We start from the raw sequence: 15,285 nt of genomic DNA on the forward strand, positions 1-15,285 counted from the left end.
TTTGTATTAGCGCTTCACTTACAGTTCAGTAAATCGTAAGATAAGTGTTCCCTGTACTTATTTTTACTGAATAGTTCGGTAAAACGTAAGATAAGTGTTCGGTAAAATTCGTCAGTTTCAATTTACTGAATAGTTCGGCAAAACTTGAAGAACAAAAATAAAAAATAGTTTGAAACAATTCAATTATTTTTAAAATAGTAAAATTTTTCCGAACTTTTCAAAAAAAAATTCAATTTTTTCAAAAATTTTAATAAAATTCTTTCTAAAAATTCAATTATATTTAATACAATCACAATGAAATTCATCCAAAGAATTTAAATTTTCATCGAAACAATTATATTATTTTTCAAAACTCTCGTCAAAATTTTAATTTCTTTCATAAATAACAACATTTTTCAAATGATTTCAATTACTTTAAAATTTTTTAATAAAATTCTTTCTAAAAATGCAATTATATTTAATATAATCTCAATTAAATTCCTGCAAAGAATTTAAACTTTTATCGAAACAATTATATGATTTTTCAAAAATTATAATGAAAATCTTAGCAAGATTCCAATTATTTTCATAAAAAACAACATTTTTCAAAGGATTTCAATTATTTTCAAAAATTTTAATAAAATTCTTTCTAAAAATTCAATTATACTCAATGAAATCTCAATTAAATTCCCCCAAAAGAATTTAAATTTTCACCGAAACAAGTATATTATTTGAAGATTTCAATTATTTTCAAATATTTAAAAAAAATTCTTCTTAAAAATTCAATTATCTTCATGAAAAGAAAATTTCTTTTGAAGATTTCAATTATTGTCTCAAATAATACAATTTTTTCAGAGGATTTTGATTAATTTAAAAAATAATAAAATTCTAGGCAAAATTTAATTATATTTTCATAAATAACAATATTTCTACTTCTAAATTCAATTATTTTCAAAAATTTTATGGAAATTCTAGTCAAAATTTAATTATTTTCAAAATAACAATATTTCTGCGTCTAAAATCGATTATTTTGGAAAATTTTGTTAAAATTCTAGGAAAAATTCAATTATTTCCAAAAATACAATTTTTGAATACAATTTAAATAAAATATCTCGAAAGAATTTAATTATTTTAAAAAATTTTAAATAGAATTCTTGCAAAAAAAATTTTGATTATTTTCAATACGATTTTAATTGAACCTTTTCTTTTAAAATCAATTTTAATAAAATTCTTCAGAGAATTTCAAGTATTTTTAAACATTTTAATGACAATATTCCAAAAAATCTAATTATTTTTAAAAATTTTACTACAATTTTTGGCAAGAATTAAATTATTTTCATTGAATAAAAAAATTCTTCGCTGAAATTCATTTATTTTCATAAATAATAAAATTCTTCGCTAAAATTCAAATATTTTTAATGCAATTTTAATAAAATTTATCGAAAGAATACAATTATTTAAAAAAAAAATTTTAATAGAATTCTTGCAAAAATAATTGGATTATTTTCAATACAAGTTTAATTGAATTCTCTCCTTTTGAAATTAATTTAAATAAAATTCTTCCGAGAAATTCAATTATTTTCAGTACAATTCTAATTTAATTTCTCTAAATAATTTTATTTTAATAATTTACTTATTTATTCAATTATTTTTAAAAATTTTAATAAAATTCTACTTAAAAATTCAATTATCTTCATAAAAAATAAGATTCTTTCGAAGAATTCAATTATTATCTCAGATAATAAAATTCTTCCGAGTATTTCAATTATTTTCAAAAGTTTTAATAAAATTCTTCTTAAAAATTCAATTATCATCATAAAAAGAAAAATTCTTTTGAAGATTTCAATTATTGTCTCAAATAATAAAATTCTTTTTAGGATTTTAATTATTTTCAAAAATTTTAATAAAATTCTTCTTATAAATTTAATTATCTTCTTAAAAGAATAAAATTCTTTTGAAGATTTCAATTATTTTCATTCATAGAAAAATTCTTCGAGGAATTTAAATTATTTTCAAAAATTTGAAACATATTTTTGCCAAGAAATTCTTTCGAAGTAAGATTAATAGCAAAAATTAAATTACTTTTTATAAATAATAAAATTCTCCTGAGGAATTCAATTATTTTCAATACAATTTCAATAAACTTCAAAAATCAAATATTTCATTATAATTATTAACAGTTACGATTCTTTTTAAAAAGTTGAAAAAATTCTTTCTTTAATTCAATTATTTTCAAAACTTTGAATTAAAAGTATTTAAAATACATACAAAGAAATTCTTTAAAAGAACTTAATTATTATTTACAAAAACTCTAATAAAATTGTTTAAAAGAGTTTAATTTTCCATATCAATAATTTTAACAAAATTCAATAATTAGATATTTAATTTCAATTATTAAGAAACACGATTATTTTAAAAAAACTTGAAAGAAATTGTTCATAAAATTCTATTACTTTTAATAATTTAATAATTTAATAGATTAATTTTAAAATTGAAAATATTTAATAAGAAAAATTATTAAAAACGTTTAGGAAACAAAAAAGCAAACAGCAACTAACTTCAAACTGCGAACAGATTTTACCGGAATAAAACGATTATTAATATAGATTACGATTATGCCACTATATCCCAACTTTACTGAAAAATTCGGTAAACTATAAGGACAAAATTTTCTCCGTGTACTGTTACAAATTCCCCATGACAAAAATCGAAAAAACCAACCGGAATATCAATCGGTTCTTATTTATTTATTTTTTTTTTTTGAAACTTCAAATTCGAATATCGAAGTATACTTGAAATCCAGTGTATTTACTCTATTCCTACATAATAATCTCGATTAGTGCTGTAGAGAAGAGATTTTCAATTTTTGAAATCGAGGAAAAGCGAGTAATAAGAAAATAGAAACATTTTTTTTTTCTCGAGAGAGAGAGAGAGAGAGAAAGTTCGGAGAAATTGTTCGTCATCGTGTCTCATTGATATCCAGTGCCTTCGTCTTTTGTATTCCATCTTCCATCTCCCTTGGTTTTCGTCTTACAATTCCTAGTAATCACGTAGCCCGTCGCCGCCAACTCCCTCAAACAAGTCGTTACTTTAAAAAAACGCTAATTACCTTTGTCTCATTAATATTCACGACATTCGACCGCATCGTTATGCCTCCCGGTCTAATCCCACCTCCGCGTCCGCTCTGAAGCCCGACCTTCTTCCCGCATCTTCGGTTTTAACCATCCCCCCGAACCATATTCCCTTAGCTCCCAGCAAGACGTTGGTCCACTACGCAAAGGATTATGGTAATCAAAATTAAAATGCCGCTGATTTTTAGGATGTCATTCCTCTCCCCACCCCCACCCCTCAGTCCTTTTTGCTATGTACACTTTAAAATTAAAAGTTCATTCTCAATTTAACCATTCCTTGCAAATTTTTAATAAACTTTTTTCAGTTGAAATTTTTTTCCCATTTTTCCATTGCTTTTCTTATTGTTTTTTTTTTGATAAAATTTTTAATGTTGTTTTTGAATTTAATAATTGGTAAAATTAAAACAAGATTGACATTTAAATTTTGATTACATCACAATTTTAATGGCAATCAAAATTTTAATGTCAATCTTGTTTTAATTTTACTAATGTTGTAGTATCTGAAGAAGAAAGTGTGGAGTAATGTTGATTTAATTAAACATTTTTGGCTTTATAGGCACTTAAATACAGAACACACGTTGGACGACAGGTCGACAGCTCAAGCCAGAGTTCAAATGCAAGTGGTTTCACAGCTGGAGATTCAGCTGCAGAAGGAACGCGATCGGTTAACCGCCATGATGCATCATCTGCACGTGGCAAAACAAATGGCTTCGCCGGAACCACCAAAGTCATCTGAGTCGTCCGTAAGTTTCATGAAAAAAAACAGTCCTGCCTATTCACAATAAAGGCTATTGTTTATTAGAAAAATATTCCAGTATTATCAGAAAATAATAATAAAGAATTTTAGATCTTATACTTTAATGCAAAATAATAATAATAATAATAATAATAATAATAATAATAATAATAATAATAATAATAATAATAATAATAATAATAATAATAATAATAATAATAATAATAATAATAATAATATAAAAATAATAATTATTGTCAGATCAATTTTACGAGGCCTTTAAAAGCCTCATAAAATTGATCTGACAAAATATTTAATAAGGACGTAAAATTATTTGAACAAATAATAATAATTATTATTATTTGAATAATTTTAAATTCACAATTTGAAAATATCTCACTAATTAATTATTATTATTTATTATTTTTAACAAATTTTCAAAATTCTGTAATAAAATTCTTCTCAAAAATTATTCAATTATTTTCAAAAATTTTATTAAAATTCTAGACAAAATTCAATTATTTTCATAAATAACATTATTTCTGCCTCTAAATTCAATTATTTAAAAATTTTTTATTAAAATTCTAAGCAAAATCCAATTATTTTCAAAAATAATAAAATTCTTCGATCAATTCAATTATTTTCATAAATAATAAAATTCTTCATTGAAATTCAATTATTTTTAAAATTTTATTAAAATTCAATGCAAAATTTAATTATTTTCATAACTTACAATATTTCTGCTTCTAAATTAAATTATTTTCAAAAAATTTACTAAAATTTTAGTCAAAATTCAATTATTTGCAAACATAATATTATTTCTGCGTCTAAATTCAATTATTTTCAAAATTTTTATTAAAATTCTTGGAAAAATTCAATTATTTTCAAAAATAACAATATTTCTGCGTCTAAATTTAATTAATTCCAAAAATTTCATTAAAATTCAATTATTTCAATAAATAATAATATTTTTTATAAGAATTCAATTATTTTTAAAAATTTTATTTTATTCTACGGAGAAATTCAATTATTTTTCAAAATTTTAATAAAAATATTTTTAAAAATTCAAATATTTTGATACATTTTGCCAAAATGTTTCTCAAGAATTCAATTATTTTTATTGAATGAAAATAATCTTCGTTGAAATTCAATTATTTTTATTGAATGAAAAAATCTTTGTTGAAATTCAATTATTTTCATTAATAAAAAATTCTGAGCTGGAATTCAATTATTTTCATGAATAATAAAATTCTTCACTAAAATTCAATTATTTACAATACAATTTTAATCAAATTTCTCAAAAGACTTCAATTATTTATTTATTTTAGAAAATTTTAAATAGAATTCTTTCAAAAAGAAATGGATGATTTTCAATACAATTTTAATTGAATTTTTTCTATGGAAATCAAATTTAATAAAATTCTTCAGATAAATTCAAGTATTTTTTAAAAATTTTAGTAAAATATTTTAAAAAGTTTAATTATTTTTAAAAATTTTTCTACAATTTTTCACAAGAATTCCATTATTTTCATTAAATGAAAAAATTCTTCGCTGAAATTCAATTATTTTCATAAATAATAAAATTATTCGGAGAAATTCAATTATTTTAGAAAATTTTTAATTTCTTCCAAAAGAATTTGATTTTTTTTAATACAATTTTAATTGAACCTTTTGAAAACAATTTTAATAAAATTCGTCCGTGAAATTGAATTACTTTTTAAATTTTCATTGAAACTTCAAAAAAATTAAATTATTTTTCAAAATTGTAATAAAATTCTTCTCAAGAATTCAATTACTTTTATTAAATAAAAAAAATTTTCTTCGAAATTTAATTATTTTCATAAAAAATAAAATTCTTCTCTGAAATTCAATTATTTTCATAAATAATAAAATTCTTTGCTGAAATTCAATTTTATATTCAATACAATTTTAATAAAATTTTCGAAAGAATTATTCCAGAAAATTAAAATTTTTTCTTGTCAAGATTCTTATTAAAATTCTTTAAAATAATTGAATTGTTTTAAAGAATTTATTTCAATTTTCTCAAAAAATAATGGAGTTTTTTAAAATAATTTTTACTGAAAATTTTGCAAGTAATTGAATTTTTTGAAGACTTTCTCTTTTGAGTTTTTAAAATAATCGTGTTTATTATTAATTTCTTTCCACTATTATTTAATTCCTTTCTTTTTAAATCAATTTTAATAAAATTCTTCGGAAAAATTTAATTATTTTTTTAATTTTTAATGAAACTCTTCAAAAACATTCAATTATTTTTAAAAATTTAAATAGAATTCTTCATAAGAATTCAATTATTTTCAGTTCAATTTTAATTCAATTCCTAGAAAAAATTTAATTATTTTCAACAATTTTAATAAATAATTTTCCAAACATTTGGATTTTATAATTTGTCAAAGAATTTTATTATAGAATTTTTATTTAATAATTTTGCCTAAAAATCAGGAAAAATCAAAATTAAATTTTTGTGGCCTTTCTTAACATTTGTTTCTATATAAAATTTGGCCAAATAAAAATTCAAATCTAAAAATTCGACTATATAAACTTCGAACCAACAATTCAATGGAGAATATTTATGCGCCTCTTAATAGAGGCGTATTTTTATTTGTTTCCTCGTATACATCGCATTTCCTGTTTTGCTAGTTTGAGCCAAAAAGAAATCGGAGATCAAAGAATCTCGAGAGAAAATAAAATAGAAAAAAGAAACCGAAACGAGAAACTCGGGGGAAAAAACGACAGTGTAATGATAGTTCCGGGAACGTCTGTTCAAGTTCCGGGCAAAGTATAATATTATGTTGGTGAAATCGTAAAGTGGCCCTTTTCCAGAGAGAGAGAGTGACGAGCCGATGCTGCGGATTTTACGAGCTTTGTGGCTTCAATTGGCAAACAACGCTAGTTTCAGTTTTAACGTGCCACGGACCCGAGTGCTAATTTATACATGAAGTTGATATTAATAATTCATCGCCCCGGCGATTTATATCGCCTTAATTAAAACCCCTAACAAGTTAGACAGTCAGAGAATACCCAATATCGCAGTTGCTCTCAGCAATATCTTTTCTCAAGCACGAAATAATTACTGTGGCGCGCGATGCTCAAAATTTTCAACCTCCTCGATTATTTACCCAGAAATATGTCCTAACTTTTACAAGAGGCCGTTTGTAATTTTTATAATTTCCTTTTTTAATTTCTCATTTCGTTTTCTACTCTAATTTCTCTTTTACTCCACTTCTACATTACGGAAAAAAATAAATTGTATTTACAAAAATCCGAGTTCTTTACTCGGAGTGATTCTTGACTTCATTTTTTTACTATTCTGCGACAACCGAGGGAAAATAATTTTTTTTTTACAAAAAATAAATATTAATAGTTTTAAATTCGATTTTTTTATAAATATTAGATCTAAAATGATAAAGGTTTCTTTTTCATCTTTCAGACGAGTTCGAGTTTACCAAAGTTAAGTTTATCGTCCGCGCTGATGAGTCAACCACCGCCAACTTTTGGTGTGTCGCAAGTGTCTCCGGTGTCCATGTCCGCATTGGTGTCGGCCGTGAGGTCTCCTGGTGGACAATTGCCCCCTTCGGCGGGCGGCAATCCGTTGCCACCACTTCCCAATATGGCGAATATGACCGGACTACCACCGATGCCCAGTCTGCCCGGTTCCATGCCCAGCATGGCTGGACCCATCAGAAGAAGGATCAGCGACAAATCTGCTCTTTCCTTAACCGGAGGTAAGTTTCTAATTTCAAATATTTTTTCTACACGCATTTTCTTTATCGAAAACAAGAGTTGATACAATTTTTCCCAAAAATCAGGGTGTCTATTAACCGGAAAATAGCCGGAAATTTAATTTAACCGGGAAAAACCGGAAATAAGCCAGAAATTTTATGCCAAACCAGGAATTTTTTCACCAAATTTACGAAAATTTTATTATTTTAATTTGTTTTTAAAGAATCGATTTTTATTTCAATTTTTGTAGATACTAAATAGTATATATTTATATACGACTGAGTGATAGAATCATCTCTACTCTTTTGTAGATACTGTTCTCTAAATTTGAATTAGTTAAAAATAATTAATTTGATAGTAAAAATCAGTCAGTAAAAAAAAATTTTTTAATTAAAAAAAATTATCGAAATAATAGAAATTTTGTGAAATACACTAAAAATAATTAAATTTGTTAAAGAATTTCATTAAAAATTGTTTAACAAATCGAATTTTCAAAGTATTTTAATTTAATAATTGATAAAGAATTTTGAATTTTATGAAGAGTCACATTCTAATGTATTCAAGTTTCTTGGTGCGAAGATTAATAATTACAATTTTTATTAGTTAAATTAAAAAAATACACACTTAAAACTTGTTAATAAAATTAAATTTTCGCAAAGTTTTTTTTGAAAATTCTGAAAAATACGATTTTTGAAATTTTTCAATTCTGACAATTTTTGAAATAATTAAAATTTGTTTACATTCTATTGAAAATAATTATATTCTTTTAAAGATTTTATATAAATTTTTCGAAAATAATAAGTTAGTCACCGTAATTATAATTTTATTTTTAAAAATTTCTGCGCAATACATTCAATTATTTTCATAAACAGTAAAAATCATTACAGAATTTCAATTATTTTTAATACAATTTTAATCGAATTCCTCGAAAAATATAATTATTCTTAAAAATTTTATTAAAATTCGTCGAAAGAATTCAATTATTTGTAGAAACTGTAAATAAAATTCTTCTCATGAATTAAATTATTTCCATAAATTGCAAAATTCTTCAGATTTAATAAATTCTTTTGAATATTATTTAAAAAAAAAATTCTTCACAAGAATTCAATTATTTTCATAAATTTCCATAAAATTCTAAAAAAACAATTCAATTGAGGGCTCGGATCAAAGAACCGACGCTTGTAAACGCACATAACATTGCGAAGCGTCGGTTCTTCGATCCGAGCCCTCAATTATATTCAAAAGCAATAAAATCCTTCGCAGAAATTAAATTATGTTTCAAAAATTTTTTTAAATTCTCCTCAAAATTTCAATTCTCTTTATAAATAATTAAATTGTTCTCTACAATTCAATTATTTTCAAAAATTTCATTAAAATTCAAAGAAAAATTCACTTATTTTTATAAATAATAATATTCATCATAAGAATACAATTATTTTCAAAAGTAATAAAATTCTTCGCAGAAATTCAATTATTTTCAAAAATTTCATTAAAATTCTGAGCAAAAGTCAATTATTTTCATAAATAATAATATTTATCATGAGAATTGAATTATTTTCAAAAGTAATAAAATTCTTCGCAGAAATTCAATTATTTTCAAAAATTTTATTAAAATTCTAGACAAAATTCAATTATTTTCATAAATAACAATATTTCTGCCTCTAAATTCAATTATTTAAAATTTTTTTATTAAAATTCTAAGCAAAATCCAATTATTTTCAAAAATAATAAAATTCTTCGATCAATTCAATTATTTTCATAAATAATAAAATTCTTCATTGAAATTCAATTATTTCTAAAATTTTATTAAAATTCAATGCAAAATTTAATTATTTTCATAACTAATAATATTTTTGCTTCTAAATTAAATTATTTTCAAAAAATTTATTAAAATTTTAGTCGAAATTCAATTATTTTCAATCATTTTATTAAAATTCTAATCAAAATTCAATTATTTTCGTAAATAATAGTATTCATGGTAAGAATTCAATTATTTTTAAAAATAACAATATTTATGCTTCTAAATTAAATTATTTTCAAAAAATTTATTAAAATTTTAGTCGAAATTCAATTATTTTCAATCATTTTATTAAAATTCTAATCAAAATTCAATTATTTTCGTAAATAATAGTATTCATGGTAAGAATTCAATTATTTTCAAAAATAACAATATTTGTGCTTCTAAATTAAATTATTTTCAAAAAATTTATTAAAATTTTAGTCAAAATTCAATTATTTGCAAACATAATATTATTTCTGCGTCTAAATTCAATAATTTTCAAAAATTTTATTAAAATTCTTGGAAAAATTCAATTATTTTCAAAAATAACAATATTTCTGCGTCTAAATTTAATTAATTACAAAAATTTCATTAAAATTCAATTATTTCAATAAATAATAATATTTTTTATAAAAATTCTATTATTTTCAAAAATTTTATTAAAATTCTAGGCAAAATTCAATTATTTTCATAAATAACAATATTTCTGCCTCTAAATTCAATTATTTTTCCAAATTTTATTAAAATTCCCAAGCAAAATTCAATTATTTTCATAAATAATAATATTCAATGTCAGAATTGCATTATTTTCCAAATTTTTAATTAAAATTATTAAAAATAACATTATTTTAAAAATATTTAAAGAAACTTGTCAAAAGAATTTAATTATTCATAAAAAATCTAATAAAAATTTTGGAAGCTATTTGTAGATTTATTTCTGTTCGAAATCAAATAAATTTAAATTTGATGAAAAAAAACTGGGAAAAAGTAAGACAAAGCCGGGAATTTTGTTGAACGAAAATAGTAGACACCCTGAAAAACTAACATAATTTCTTTTATTATTTCCAACTAAATTTCTAACTAAATTCTCACTAAATTTAGAAATTTTCAAAATTTCTTTCATGTTTTTTTTTTCAATTTCGATCGTATCGAAATTTTCTAAAATCGGAAACAATTTTTATTTATTTAAATTTCCTCTAGCTCGACAATATTTTATTCAATTTAAAAAATTTTATTTCCTTGAATTTTTTACACACTGAATTTCTATATTAATTTATCTAAATAAAAAATTCAATCTACTAAATTGAAACTAATTTAGGAAATATTGATTAATCTCTTCTCTTTTCTATATAATTTAAAAATCATAATTTTCGAAACAGGTATACCTTTATAATAAATTAATATTGCTTTCTAAATTTAACAAAATGTCTAACAAATTTTTTGGCACCGCTTTGGTAACGTATAGTTTCCAAATCCAATTCTGGCTTTTAATATTAAAAATTAAAAATTTACAAAAACACTTGAAAATATAATTCTAATAAATTTAAATTCTTTCTTGAGATTTTTTTTTCATTTTATATTGTACTATTACCAATATTAGAAAATTATGTCTCGTTCGCGTCGACAAGATGAAAAATGATCAAATTGAGAATTGAATGCTATTCGTAGGACTGTTTGAGGAGGGAACTGTAAGGCGCAGAGTATCCGTCGATAGATCTGGATTAGATATTAACGAAGGTAACGATATTCATTGAAAAAAAAAATCAGGGTGATGCTCGGTTCATGAAATGCCTCTAAATTTCCTTCTTTTTTTGATTTTGCTAAAACTTTCATTTAATTTTATCAATATTACATCTGCTTTAGTTTCCTTAGTAAACTTAAATTTTATTTTATTTTCTCTTAAAGTTTGTTAATTATTTTTCCGTTTTGATTATTTTCAAACTTAAATACTTGGCATTTCATGACAGGATGTCGTCTCTTTTTTTTAAGAAATAAAAAAAAGCCATTAACCCTGACCAGATTTCCCATATTAGTAATATTTGCACTTTACGGTCCTCTCTTGGTCTTATTTATCCCGTCGTTATAATTATGCGTGCACATATTTGTATAAATATTATAATCACTCGGTTTTTCACGTAAATTTTTGCAAAAAAAAATTGGCATTCGACACCTTGTTGGCGACGTAAACGAACAATTAATTTGTCAAATAATAATTAATTTACGCTTTTTGAGCGTTTATATTATTTTTTTTTGTCACATCACAAGAAATTGAAATTTTTTCTTACCGATGGTTCTCTTGTTTCTTCATTTCTTGTGCTGCCCGCCCTCCCCACCGTGTAGGGCTGCCCTACATGCTGGAGCGTGCTGGCCTAGACGTCCAACAAGGTACTGTCAAACTTACCTTCGTGTAGCTTCAAGAGAATCGTTGTAAATTGTTTTTTGCATGTCCAATAAAGCAGATTGCGATAATTGAATGAACAAAATCTGTTGAATATTTTTCTTCTATCGAGAGATTTTATTTGAAAAAAATTGCAAATAAAGTTATATTAAAGGATTTTTCAGAGTAAAAAGAAAATTTGAATTTAAAAGCAGTTTTAACTAATTTTCAACTTGACTGCATATTCTCAGGGTTGCCAGAAAAATTTAATTTTGATTTTTTCGTTTAAAATGAATATTTAATCATTATTATATTTAAATATAAATTAACATTTCACAACTTTTTGAAATTCAACAACTTCTAAGAATATTATTATAAAAAATGAAAATAAAAATAAAATGAAAAAAAATGAAATGAAAATAAAATGAAGAAAAAAAAAGAAAAAAGAAAATGAAAAAGAAAATAAAAAAAAATGAAAAAATCGATCACTCCGAGTCTTTGACTCGGTACGATCAATTTCTTCATTTTTTATAATAATAATAATTAAAGAAGACACAAGTGACAAAATAATTATTTTTTATTATACTATAAAAAATATTGTTACAGTTCAAAATTATTTTTATCATTTCAATTTAATTATTATTTCTACAATTTTTAACTAAAATTCTTTTTTTAAATTTAAATCAATTATTTTTTATAATTTGTGACAAAGTTTTTTGAGAATTTTCAAATCTATTTGTTTACTATTCAATTTTCCCGCAAAAATTTCGATTATTCGGAAATTCTTCAATTAAATCTAAATTAGAAAGTAAAAAATTCAAATAAATTTCCAAAAAGTTCAATTAAACCTTTTAAAAAAAATTAATTCTACAGAATTGTTATTTAAAAGTATGAAAAATACAAATTTTCAAAGATTTCAATTTAAAAACTTTTCAAAATTCAGTTATTTCTAAAAATTGCAAGTTTGTGTAACTTTTCCAAAATTCAATTGTTTTCTGCCATTTTTAACTAAAATTCATCTGGAAATCAATTATTCTTAATAATTCAATAAAAATTGTCTAAAATTTAAAATTAAAACTTATTGCAATTCAATTATTTTCAAAAAATTATTTTAACGTTTTTGGCAAGAATTTAAAAATCCCAATAAATTCTTCGTAAGAATTCAATTATTTTCAAAAAATTATAATAAAATTATTCACTAGAATTCAATCAGGGATTCAATTATCTTTAAAAATAGTAAAATTCTTCTCAGAGATTAAATTATTGTAAAAAAATGTTAATAAAATATTGTTACTGCAAATTTTTTATAATAATTTTCATATTTTCAATTCATTTATTATTTTATTGAATTTTTAACTAAAACTCTTTTTTAAATCAATTATTTTTAATAATTTTTCGAAAAAGTTCTTTAAGAGTTATAAAATCCATTTTGTTTTCTATTCAATTTTACCGCAAAAATTTCGATTATTCGGAAATTCTTCAATTAAATCTATATTAGGGGTCAAACCATTTTATTTCGCCTAATGTATTTTTGACCTTTATAAAAAATTTCAATACTCAGGGAAAATATTCTGACATGTTCTGGGATGACGAAATGAACAATGATTTGTAAAAAATAATTACATTTCGTATAAAAAAAGATGTTATAAATTGAGAGTACATGAAAAAAGGTTACATTGACAGACATTACAAAATATTTAAAAAGGAGTAATCACTTTAAGAAATATAAAAAAAGCGATTGATATTTATTTTTAAAGACTGAATTTGTGTTTTGAACTTGATAAAAGTATTAAATAATTTATAATAATCTGTAAAATATGTTATTTAAGTTTCTGTATGAAATGTCAAATATCGATCATATTTAACAATTTTTTTTGGCAAAGTAATTTAATTTTAGTAAATCAGAATTATTTAAATAATAAGTATTTTAAATACACTTTAATATTATTTAAATACTTTTTTGATTATCAACTGAGAAATATAACAAAATTTACCTTAAAAATTAACCATTCTTCATTTTCTCGGGATTTTGAATGTTTGTAACTTCGTTGGAGAAAAACCGATTTATGTCAAATTTTCGGAGCATGTAGATTGAAGCAATATCTTCCTACTGCTAAAATTTCGCGATGGGTTTTGCACTAGTCTTCAAAAAAAAAATGATTTAAAAAAATTGTTTATTTTGAAGGTTACAGACAAGTATTATAACATAACTTGAAGTTGGTTTGCTACTTGCGATAAAAGTCAAATTCAAAATAAAACGATTTTTTTAAAGTCAGTTTAAAACAAACCAACTTTAAGTCAGCTATAATACTTGTCAATAACCTTCAAAATTAACACTTTTTTTAAATCAATTTCTTTTGAAGACTAGTGCAAAACCCATCGCGAAATTTTAGGAGTAGGAAGATATTGCTTCAATCTACATGCTCCAAAAATTTGACATAAATCGGTTTTTCTCCAACGAAGTTACAAACATTCAAAATCCCGAGAAAATGAAGAATGGTTAATTTTTAAGGTAAATTTTGTTATTTTTCTCAGTTGATAATCAAAAAAGTATTTAAATAATATTAAAGTGTATTTAAAATACTTATTATTTAATTAATTCTGATTTACTAAAATTAAATTACTTTGCCAAAAAAAATTGTTAAATATGATCGATATTTGACATTTCATACAGAAACTTAAATAACATATTTTACAGATTATTATAAATTATTTAATACTTTTATCAAGTTCAAAACACAAATTCAGTCTTTAAAAATAAATATCAATCGCTTTTTTTATATTTCTTAAAGTGATTACTCCTTTTTAAATATTTTGTAATGTCTGTCAATGTAACCTTTTTTCATGTACTCTCAATTTATAACATCTTTTTTTATACTTAATGTAATTATTTTTTACAAATCATTGTTCATTTCGTCCTCCCAGAACATGTCAGAATATTTTTCCTGAGTATTGAAATTTTTTATAAAGGTCAAAAATACATTAGGCGAAATAAAATGGTTTGACCCTTAGAAAATAAAAACTTCAAATAATTTAAAAAAAAAAAAATTCGATTAAACTTTTTCAAAAAAAAATTAATTCTACAGAATTGTGTTAGTTAAAAGTATGAAAAATTTAGATATTCAAGGATTTTAATTTAAAACCTTTTCAAAATTTCAATTATTTCTAAAAATTTTATTAAAATTTTAGGCAAAATTCAATTATTTTGATAAATATCAATATTTCTGCGTTTAAATTCAATTATTTCCAAAAATTTCATTAAAATTCTAAGCAAAATTCAATTATTTTCATAAATAATAATAATATTCATCATAAGAATTCAATTATTTTCAAAAGTAATAAAATTGTTCTCAGATATTCAATTATTTTCAAAAATTTTATTAAAATTCTAGAAAAAATTCAATTATTTTCATAAATAATTTTTCAATATTTTATTCAAATTCTTGCTATAATACTTTTAATTTTCAAATATTATCTAAAATTTTAACTAAAATTCAATTTTAAATCAAATTTTATTAAAAAAATGCTACGAGAATTCAAT

The 15,285-nt window shown here is 22.1% G+C and overlaps 1 protein-coding gene across 13 annotated transcripts in view; it reads left to right on the forward strand.

Annotated features, from left to right (window-relative positions):
• Positions 1 to 15,285, forward strand: part of LOC122500649 (forkhead box protein P1) — a 447,350-nt gene that overhangs the window by 411,909 nt on the left and 20,156 nt on the right. For 12 of the 13 annotated variants that reach the window (XM_043609681.1, XM_043609673.1, XM_043609683.1 and 9 more), the window contains 3 exons: positions 3,667 to 3,853; positions 7,295 to 7,589; positions 11,036 to 11,104. In XM_043609681.1, the coding sequence (XP_043465616.1) occupies positions 3,667 to 3,853; positions 7,295 to 7,589; positions 11,036 to 11,104 (551 nt within the window). The remainder of the gene's footprint in view (positions 1 to 3,666; positions 3,854 to 7,294; positions 7,590 to 11,035; positions 11,105 to 15,285) is intronic. The other variant, XM_043609677.1, reaches the window with a different exon arrangement.

Source organism: Leptopilina heterotoma, unplaced genomic scaffold, assembly GCF_015476425.1.
Source record: "Leptopilina heterotoma isolate Lh14 unplaced genomic scaffold, ASM1547642v1 Lhet_19, whole genome shotgun sequence".
Classification (NCBI taxonomy): Eukaryota; Metazoa; Arthropoda; class Insecta; order Hymenoptera; family Figitidae; genus Leptopilina; species Leptopilina heterotoma.